Source organism: Talpa occidentalis, unplaced genomic scaffold (assembly GCF_014898055.3).
Source record: "Talpa occidentalis isolate TD23 unplaced genomic scaffold, MPIMG_talOcc4v2.1, whole genome shotgun sequence".
NCBI classification, from domain to species: domain Eukaryota; kingdom Metazoa; phylum Chordata; class Mammalia; order Eulipotyphla; family Talpidae; genus Talpa; species Talpa occidentalis.
Genome location: NW_026555331.1, coordinates 66268858 through 66279713, shown reverse-complemented (window position 1 = coordinate 66279713; position 10856 = coordinate 66268858). Strand labels below are relative to the sequence as shown.

The following is a 10856-nucleotide window of genomic DNA, read 5'->3' as shown; positions in this document are numbered from 1 at the left end:
ATGAAATGATCGTTTTAAGAGTACAGGTATAGGGCATGGAAGCGCAGCGGTTACGCTCTGGGCTGCTGGGCTGCTAGTCTGCCCACAGCCTCTGCAGCGCCCCTGGATCCCTGGACACCAGCGAGGGTCCCCAATGGCGTGCAGACCTCTCCTGCCGCGCCCACTGGTCCCCTCAGCAGTGTACTTCAGTTCTGCGAGTTCTTCTCCCCACTCTGGCTCTGGTGAATTCTCTCACCCTCCCGCACTTCTGACTGTACCCAGTGTTTGTATAAATAAAATAAATAAATCTTTTTTTAAAAAAAAGTATAGGTATATTATAATCCATGTGTAGGGTGATTTTCAGGTTTTTCTGCCTTCTAGCCATAAGGATTACACGCCTGATGGTGAGCACCTGCATTTTGTTACATTGTTGTATTCAGTTGTATTTACTTCTGTGGGCCATGGCTGCAATATTGATATATTGGCCAAGAGAAGCAGAGACAGGAGAAAGAAGAGGAGAAAGGGCGCCAGAGAGCCCAGAGTGAAGACCTGTGGGGGTCTTGGGGGGCTGCAGGCTGCCTAACCCCCCTCCCCCGCACCCCTGCCTGCCATGTAACTGGTTGCTGCACTATATGTAAAGGCTCAATAAAAGCCTGAGAAGCCACCGAGGGCTCCAGGACTCTCCTTTACCCATCTACTCCATTCATAGAAAATCTGCTCTGTGCCTACCTAGCACTACACCATGGCAATGTTAAAGAAATGATAGAGCTAACAGAATTTAGAAAGTAGAAGGGGCAAAGAAATAGGAAAGGTTTAAACGTGTCAATCTGTCTTACAGAGTGAGGAGCTAATGTAGATTTTGAAAGTTGAAAATGCAAGAAGAGGATGTTGAAAGTACTTAAAATACATTATTTGAATTTCAGTTTACCATGGAAGAGTAAAAATAGTAGGAGGAAATAGTTTAAATTGTCTAAATCAGGACGTCCCTGGTAGCCTTGGCTTGAGTCTCAGCACTATCACTGCTAAGGCCTGAGTTGGATCCAGGCAGGGAGTTAACCCACATATGTTGCAGCAGACCTCTCCTGTCTCACCCGCTGCTTCTCTTAGCAGTGTATTTCTGTATATATGCCTGTTCTGCTCCCCACTCTGTCTCTGGTGAATCCTCTAAGCCCCTCATCCCCTGGCACCTCTGGCCTACATCTCAGTTCTACACACACACACACATTTTCTAAATCATATAAGACAAGTGAAGACACAATGTCAAACTGATAAAATAGTTATAGAGACATTTTAATTTACAAGTACAGAAGCAATCACCAAAAAATAAAAACAGAAAGTTAAAAGTGATTACTTATGGAAAATTACTGATTCTGATAGGTGCTTTTGTATGATTTGATTTTTTTTCATAACAAATATGCACATTACTATACTTTTATAAAATTAAAAACTTTAGGTATGAACAAAAATCTTTAATTTTTGTTAAAATTCTTGAAAAATTAGGCATGTTTTATTAACTTGACATTTATTTCTAGGTGCTCTTCATAGCTGTTGTGCCTGGTAGGTTCACATCCTGTGCCGGGTAGGTTCATTGTCAGTTTTTGCTGACAAAAAGGGGATTTGGAGCCTTTGATAGATTTTACAGACCTTTATTGCTGAGAAAGGGGACTATATACCCAAGCAGGCAGATGGAGGAAGGGAGACTCCAATACTCTCAGAGGTAGAATAGTAACTGCTCTGCCTAGCCCCCTTTACCCTGTTGAGTGCCCATAGCCACACGCCGTTGCAAATGCAAGGGCCATCTGTTTGTTAGATGTCCCAATGGTGGAAAACATAACATTTCAAAGTATGGGCTCTCTGCTATGTGGGAGGTGAAAAATAGCCTGATTAACTAATTTTTCTTATAATATCTCCTTCAGTATTAGTTTTCTCCCAATATCAGAGGGATTCATGGCTTTCCTACCCCTGCTTCCTTCCTCTTTAATGAAGGAAAATCCCAATGGATTATAATGTAGGGTTATTGGGGACTTGGTGGTGGGCATGGTATGGTAATACATATATGTATGAGGTGTGAACCTATACCCCTAGAATATATACAATGCTGTAGACCAACTTTACCAAAATGAGCATAATGAAAAAAAGTTGTTTTTCATTCCTCATTCTTGATCATCATAGATTAGCCTGTGCTTGATCCCATTCTAAAAATACTTTGTTCTTGATTCATAGTAAAATTTAGTAGTATTCTAATAACTGAAATGCCTTTCTTCCTCCTGTTCCTATCCCTGCCAAAATATTCAATGTGCCACTTCATTTAGAAAGACAAGATGGATAAGTTTTATGTGCATAAATTTGTTTTGTTGCTTTTTCATCTCAAAAACAGGGTTTTGTTGATCAGACTTACTCTGTAGTGTCATTATAGTTCATACAAAGTACCCAGTGTGATGAATTTATCCCCTTTAATTTTCATCCCCTACTCCCATTCTCTACTCATCTTGAGAACTTTTTTTAAATGAGCTCAAAGGAATTAATTTATGTTGACAGACTCTCAGGCACTGGGATCGGTGGAGAATGATTATTTGGGAATGTGAGAGGATGAAGCCTTCCCAAGGGACTCAAATTAGGTCATTTTTACAGGGTTGATTTCATTCTTTTTATGATTCTATAGTTACCATTAACTGGGGCTATAATCAGGATGGGCCTTGCATTGTTATTTTCTGTTAGAAATACTCCTTAACTTCATTTAAACAGTATTTAGAACAACATCGCAAGCTTCTGTTTAATAAATATTATTGTACAGTGCAATGATAATGATGATGTAAAATTTCTATAGGCTCAAGGATAAGGATAGAGGAATTAATTATCACATACCTTAATTACAGTTTCACAACAGATAAAACACACATCAAATTATTTTGACAGTTTTATACCATCAAACATGTTGGATGTGGGCAAAACAAAAGTAGCCTACAATTAACCAAAAACTATTTATATTATTAAATGACATACGCCAGTAACATTACATAAGCTACACAACAAAGAATGTGAACTTCCAAGAAGTACAGCACAATGTTTGACATTTATCTCATTTATTCAATAAATTTTTTTCCCAAAAAACCCTAAAAGATTATTAGTATTAACACTCACCCTGATGTTCATTCCTTAATGCAATGTTTTTCTAGGTATAGAAAAAAGTTTACCTTTCTATAAATTAAGGCACATTTTGCAGTATATTTTTCAATTTTCTTCCCATAAGTATTGTAGGGCAGGAATGGCCACTGAGCAGGTTTTCTATGATCCAGCAGACTGGGTAAAGGAGGAGTCAGAGTCCTCAGTGGTTTTTGTGGGTTTTTTATTGGGGTTCACTAGGCACATGGCAGGCAGGGGTGCTGGGGGGCTGGGAAGCTGGCAGTCCTCCCAGCCCCCAGCAAATACGCACTCTCTCTGGCGTTCTCTGCTTCTGCTTCTTTGCTTCTCTCATCGGCTTCTTTCTCAGCTTCTGCTGCTGCTTTCTCGGCTTCTTGGCTTCTACTGGCATCCCCGTGACACCACCCTTAAAAGCACAGTCTTAGCGCAGGTGTACCCACTTCAGGTGCCCGCCATCAGGCATGCATTCAGGATCACAGGGTTCCCTCTATCCTGATGGCGGGAGGGCAGAAAAGCCTGATTTTTTACCTTATCCTACAAGTATGAAATTTCTTTTTCTTAATTTTTTTAAATTTTTTTTTTAAGATTTATTTATACAAGAACTGGGGTACAAGCCAGAGGCACTGGAGGGTGAGAGAATACACCAGAGACAGAGAGGGGAGCAGAACAGGCAGACAGACTGAAAACACTGCTGAGGGGAGCAGCAGGTGAGAGAGGAGAGGTCTGCTGTGCCATGTGGGTATCTCCCTGGCAGGCCGGGAATTGAACCAGCGCTGCAGAGGCTGCGGACAGCTTCACAGCGCTGTGCTCAACCTGCTGCGCCACTGGGGATGCCCAGTATGAAATTTCTAGTAAAAAGATGACAGAATATATTGAATTGAAATCCTGAAAAATAGTGTAGAGTAAGTGCTGGTCAGGCTTTTACACTGCTGGTTTCTGGCTATAACCTGTGGCCTTGAATGCAGGAGGCACTTAGGAGCTAGGCCCAAGGCATGCATGCCTGATGGTGGACACCTGGAGCATGGTGTGAGCATGCATACGTGTGCACACCTGAGCATTGGAGGTCAAGGCTGTAAAGGCAGCATCACACAGAGGACAGTGGGACCGCTAGGAGAGAATGCCAGAAACAGCAGAGATTCTGCCTGGGCCAGGAGGCTGGTGGGCCCTCCTCCTGGCCTCTCAGCTCCCCTGCATGCTCTGCACCTGCTTGCCTCACTACAAATGGTGTAGAAAGACCATTAAAAGCCTGAAAAAGCCACTAAGGGCTCCAGGGCTCTCCTTTACCTATCTCCCAAATCAACTGTCCTGTGATTGCCAGGCACTACAAGCAGAAACTGGGTTCTATTTTTTTTTTCTAATTTTCGCTTGTACTTTTAAATAGAATCAGGACCTTCATCTGGATCTCATATATGAGTTCAATATACAAAACTCATACAGCTGCACTATTTCATTTATGCTGTTAGGCCTACACTTTTTTTTATTTAAATATTCATTTTGGAAAGTCTCCCCCAATAGATTTCAAACAACCTGGGAGCAAGACGTGTTTGGCTTAACATTTTCCAGCAACATGTTCAATATCTTGCTCGTTAATTTTGCTTAGAGATTTTCTTCCTTTTCTGTAGTTATCTTACACTTGATTTAAAATAACTTCAAAAATATTAAACATAGAAGTAGCTACCCTTCAAAAATCTACTTCTCACCTTTACTACTTGTGATCTCTAATGGGAAGCAGAAACAAATCCCCAACAAAGCAGCGAAATATAATGAAAGAAAAAGGAACACGGCCTTCTGTATTACACGCAATACAAAAAGATAATTTTTTTGAATAAAAACGTCATGTAATTTGTGCTGCAGCTACTCAACTTTGTTAAAAATAAACACGATTTTTTTAATTGGAAGCAGTTTAAGTGTGACCCCTCGCTCCGCCGCTCGTGGCGACACCGACCGAGATCAAGCAAGCTGCGGGCGGGCCTTACCAGGTTTACCGTTTCAGCTTGTAAAAAACAAACAAACAAACAAAAAAACAACCCCCCCCCCCCACCGCGCGGTTGTTCAGTCAGGTACACCGAAAAAGACGGCCTCAACTAACCGTTTATTCTCGCAGCAGGGGAGACGGGGGTGGGTGTCGCCTGACTAACATCCGCCATTTTCCCAAAGCCACGCCCCGAGCCCCGGCGCCGCCGGCCGCCGAGGGCGCCGCAGCACGACGGGGGCGGGGCCGCGGCCGTAAAGCAGCGTCGCGAGACGACGTGAGCCCAGAGGCGGCACCTGCGTCCTTGGAGGTGCCCAGCGCGGCGGGTCATGGCCGGCCCCACGCGGGGCAGTGGGACCAAGGCCCTGGACCTGCTCCGAGCCCTGCCCCGTGTGAGCTTGGCCAACTTGAAGCCGAATCCAGGCTCCAGGAAACCGGTAAACGGCTGGTGGCGGTGCGGGGACGCACAGGGGGCGGGGAGCGATGGAAGCGGCCCTGGACGCTTTCAAGGACTTTTTTGCAGAACGGTGTTGGGTGAGTGTAGGGTTGCCGAGCCCAGGTTCTCTGAACTGCTCAGTGGAAAGTCCTCCCACGCGGCCCCACTATTTAATAAGGTTTATATTTGAAAGCAGACTTAGGTTAATTAGGGCGAAGAAGGGAAACCTCAGAAACTACAAAATGATTGTTTGAATGAGTATTTCACTAGCGTTTTTTTCATGGGAATGATGTGAATTGATCTGTTGCGCTAGATGTCTCCTGCAAATCTCTGAGCCCGGCTAGAAAAGCTGTCCTTTAAAAAACCAATTCGTTGCTTTCGTGAAATAACAGGAAATACATTAAGAATATTTTCATTATAAATTCTTCTGTAAATAAAATATTACAAATACCAGTTATACATTTATGATTAATTCCAAAATAAATTTTCTTGAAAGTCATGTGAAATTTGTTGTGGGTGTTTAATATTAAGATTTTTTTCAATTCCCGCCTAGAGCACTTATCCTCTGCTTTTGAAACACAGCTTGCACTTTGGTTACCAGAATTAACCAAATCTGGTTTGGTTTTTGACCCTTCAGAGGCAAAGATGCTAATTTATACACATATAATTTATATGTGGATGTTAGAGACGCTAGAATGATGATTGACATGTTTCTACTGGTTGGTTGGTTGGGTGAATGAATGGCATAAAGGATACTCAGAAGAGGCAAAATAAATGTAAAAAAAATGCATTAGCAGATCATACAACTTTTCTTACCTGTAGGAAAGACGCCCAAGAGGACGGCGAAGAGGTAGAAAATGTGGCAGAGGCCATAAAGGAGAAAGGCAGAGAGGAACCAGGCCCCGACTGGGCTTTGAGGGAGGCCAGACTCCATTTTACATCCGAATCCCAAAATATGGGTTTAATGAAGGGCATAGGTAAGGTTGCTTTGCTTTTCAAAAATAAAAATCCTTAATTTTCGCTAAGAATCACCTTAAAAGTAGCTTGGTAGAAATTGAATTCACTTTGAAGCAAACTTTTGCTACTGTTCCTCTGAACCTTTTTTACTAGTGAGATTTAACTAGATTACTGGGAGAAAATGCTCAGACATTGCTCAGTCTTGAAAAATGGAGATGATAATGCCTAGCTCTCATCATGGTTGTTTAGAGGCTTAACAACAGTATATATAACAATCTGGCTCATAGTCACTGAGCAAATGATAACTACTGTTAACTTTAAGTTCTACTAAATCATAGATACAATCATTGTATTAAATTTTCTGCAAATTTGTGTGGAAGAGTGATGCATTCTTAGAAAGGCAAATTATTTTTAATGGAACAAAGGAAATTGGTTTTATTACCCAAAATGAAGCAATATTATATGTCTCTGTGTACTCAAGAGGGATTTATTTCATTAAACCATCAATTGATGGAGAAAAATAGGACAAGCTTTGAAGTTCACTTGGAGAATTTACAGACAACTAAGTTTGACTTGAATATTTCAATGGTTACTTTCTTGTTTTGTAGCTTCAGACGCCAGTATCAACCTTTGAGTCTCAACAGGCTTCAGTATCTTATTGATATGGGTCGAGTTGATCCTGATCAACCTATTGACTTAACCCAGCTTGTCAATGGGAGAGGCGTGACCATCCAGCCACTTAAAAGGGATTATGGTGTCCAGTTGGTAGAAGAGGTAAGTCTGGATTAGATTTTGGAAAGCCGGCGTGCTCTCATCAAGGACCCACTTTCCCCTGGTCCTGTCATCCTTGTTGGTTCCCTGCTTAAATGTCACCAGAGTAGGAAAATCTTTTTTGACATCCTTTTATAAAAGAACAGTCCCCACAGTCATACTCTACCTTTCTCTGTCCACGTTATTATATTTAAATATGTGAACACCTAACGTTTTTTACCAAGTAATGCTTTAGTTTTTCATTATCTTCCTTGCTGTAATGTAAGTTCTTTGAGAGCAGGTACTGTGATTAATTACTGTATTTTCTGTACTGGGGCTATTAGTTCATGATAGTTACTCAGTGTTAAAGGGGGAAAGGAATGAATCTAACCCAGTTCTAATGACAGTAAAGTTTTCTGTTTATAGGGTAGGCCAGGAATTTCATAAACAAACTTGTATGTTGTTAATCAAATGTTTGTTAATCAAATATCCTGTTCTCTTTTGTCAGTAGTATAGCTGTATAACTTAATGACCACTAGAGGGAAGCAAGTGTTTATGGAATACCTTTTATATTCCTTTGAAACAAAGTGAACCTTTGATAAAACTTTCTAAATAAAATGATTTAAAAAGAATGTCAAATATTTGAGTAGGCCTTAATATTCTACTCTGGCTTGGCGGGGGAGAGGGGTGGTATATATAAGGCAATCACTTGTAAATTGACATGGAAAAGTCCTTGACTTTTAAATCGCATATCCCAGTAGCTTTTAAATGTGTTCGTTAGACTAGAAAAATAATCCTGAAAGCTACTTGGGCAGTGGTTGAGTAAGTATAATTACACATCATTCATAACTCTGTAAGTAGGTTGAGCTTTTTTGATTTTTCAGATTTGCAAAAAATAGTGGATAATAATTCAGCATAAAATTACCATTTGGGACTGGGTGTTTCCAAGGAAAAACAAAATTAATCTAACTTATATAAGGATATTCCTAAACATACTTTTAAAAATACTGAAAATGCTGGAACTAGTCCCAGTGCATAGAAAAGTAATTGAACATCACAAATAGTATGGCGAGGCCTATTCTGCTGAAAGTGCCATTGATTATTAAAATATATGCCAATATCACAGGTATGTAGCGCTGTCTGTGTGTTAGGACTTGTGCCAAGTTCTGGGGACTGGAGACAGGAATAGTATTTCATTTTTTAGTGTGGAATCTTCCAGGAAAGGAAGCCTTAAATTTTTGTCAGTTTAGAGGCCATAATATGGTCTATAGTGAATGCAAAATGAATTTCTCTTGTCTTCTACCTTTTCCCTTACAGGGTGCTGACCTCTTCAAAGCTCAGATATTATCAGATATTTTGCTCTTTGGTTCCAGCCTACTGATCTCCTTTTAACTATCTTTTGGTTTCTTTCTTACTTAGGGATAAGAAAAATAAGTTTTTATATATATTGTACAACATAATGTGTAAGTAAGAACACAGATGCTACCACTGGACTCCCTGGGTTAGAATCCTAGTTTTGTGATTTTGGGAAAGTTACTTAATTTCTGTGTTTTAGTGATCTCTTCTATGTAGAAGTTGGTTTAGTAGTAATTTTGTGATATGGTTATGAGGATTAAGCAATTCACTATTAATGTAGTATTGAGAATGAATGCATCTATTAATATCTACAAAATACATAAAATGAAAATATAGTCATCCTTGCTTAGTAGATGAAAATTGGTAAAGCAAGATGGCCTAAACAGTATAGAAATTTTGGGTCTCCATGGTGGTGTAGGGATTGTCTCAGTGCTACCACTGTGAAGGCATAGTGTTCAATCCCCCGGCCAGGGAATTAACCCACATGGCACAGCAGACCTCTCCTGTTTCCCCTGCTGCATCCCTTAACAGTGTATTTCAGCAGATCTGCCTGTTCTGCTCTCTATCTCTGGCGAATCCTCTCACCTTCTGCACTTCTAGCCTACACCCAGTTCTTCTATGCAAAAATAAATAAAATCTTTTTTTAAAGAGTATAAAAATTTTATGTTTGTTTGACCTAAAACAGGTATTGGAATTACTGTTATGTTTTAGGTACTTTAAAGGAAAGAACACTGTACAGAGGAAGCTTGTCATAATTTACTTGTAGCTCAGTTATCTACTAACAGACTTTATTTTGACATATTACAGGGTGCTGACACTTTTACAGCAAAGGTTAATATTGAAGTACAGTTGGCTTCAGAATTAGCCATTGCTGCAATTGAAAAAAATGGTGGCGTTGTCACTACTGCCTTCTATGATCCACGAAGTCTTGGTAAGCTTATTCTGCAGTCATTTTTTTTTCTCCCTCTTTATCTCATACTGGCTGCCATACAAGAGTTTTAACATTTGTCCTCATGGCCCTTTGACTTGCAGTTTGAATGCTTGAGTTTTCTTTTTCAGGATTTGCTGTTAGTGGTATAGCTCCATTTTCTTATATATCCCAAAAGGTTTTGTATTTAAACACGAGACTTACATATGATCTTATATATGTTTAGAAATTCACTAATCATTGGTAACCCAGGAGTAACTGATTTTCACATGCAATCTTTTGAAAATGAAGTGTTTTCATTTGCTTACTTAGTCTTTTTAATAAGAAAAGTTCTTAGTATTAAGTTCTCATCTTGGCAATATTTAAAAATTACTTAAAATCATGTAAAGCAAAGTTATTATTTGCGACTCCTTTTTTTTTTTTTTTTTTTTTTTTTTTAGAAATTCTGTGCAAACCTGTACCATTCTTTCTGCGTGGACAACCCATTCCTAAACGAATGCTTCCCCCTGAAGCCCTGGTCCCATATTATACGGATGCAAAAAATCGTGGTTACCTAGCAGATCCTGCCAAATTTCCTGAAGCAAGACTTGAACTTGCGAAGAAGTATGGTTATATTTTACCTGATATCACTAAAGATGAACTCTTCAAAATGCTTAGCACTCGAAAGGATCCAAGGCAGATTTTCTTTGGTCTTGCTCCTGGGTGGGTAGTTAATATGGCAGATAAGAAAATCCTAAAACCTACTGATGAGAAGCTCCTCAAATACTATAGTTCATGAATTCCCTTCCGAGAGAGGAGAGTTATAAGAGTACTGGAAAAAGAACTGAAATATATGTATTTCTCATTGCATTTTCTTAATTTGTAATTACTCAGATGTTGATGTTAATTTTCTGTGTAATATCTTTTTTCATTTTTATCTAATTAAAAATGCAGTAAGCAAGGACTGCATAAAGAACCTGAATCTGTGTGGATTATATCTCAGTGAAAGGTATTAAAACTCCCTGGTTTTCTGCCAAAGAAAGATAATAACTTGTAATATTTCTTATTGATATATTTCCATCAGGTCTTATTGTAAATCAGAATGTATGCATAAGTGAAATGGAATTGATGTGTAGGTCTGCTTACTCAAGGTTAGAGCAGTTGCTAATGAGCCGGTGGCACTTATTCAGTTGCTCAAGGAAGCTTTGCTTGCGAATCTGTCAAGGTGGAAGGAGTCTGTATGATTAGGATGTGGAATGCAAGTTTAAAGTTTAAGACTGGGGAACAGCTCTAAGTACCATATTTATTTGAAAAATTGAAACCAAAACTAGTGAATTCATTCTCTCAACTTTATAAAC

At 39.6% G+C, this 10856-nt stretch overlaps 1 protein-coding gene across 1 annotated transcript; it reads left to right on the top strand.

Annotated features, from left to right (window-relative positions):
• The first annotated feature begins 5364 nt into the window (after window positions 1-5364).
• On the top strand, window positions 5365-10474 carry MRPL15 (mitochondrial ribosomal protein L15). The gene is made up of 5 exons (XM_037506597.2): window positions 5365-5529; window positions 6351-6505; window positions 7094-7259; window positions 9399-9522; window positions 9960-10474. Exons 1-5 carry the CDS (start codon window positions 5422-5424, stop codon window positions 10295-10297), a joined length of 891 nt encoding a protein of 296 aa, XP_037362494.1. The 5' UTR covers window positions 5365-5421; the 3' UTR covers window positions 10298-10474.
• Window positions 10475-10856: the final 382 nt, after the last annotated feature.

What these genes read in the sequence shown, in the direction of transcription:
- MRPL15 (XM_037506597.2), top strand. Translation starts at nt 5,422, where the DNA reads ATGGCCGGCCCCACGCGGGGCAGTGGGACCAAGGCCCTGGACCTGCTC. An exon ending in GTGTCCAGTTGGTAGAAGAG is followed by an intron (nt 7,260 to 9,398) that starts GTAAGTCTGGAT and finishes GACATATTACAG; the next exon opens with GGTGCTGACACTTTTACAGC. An exon ending in CTATGATCCACGAAGTCTTG is followed by an intron (nt 9,523 to 9,959) that starts GTAAGCTTATTC and finishes TTTTTTTTTTAG; the next exon opens with AAATTCTGTGCAAACCTGTA.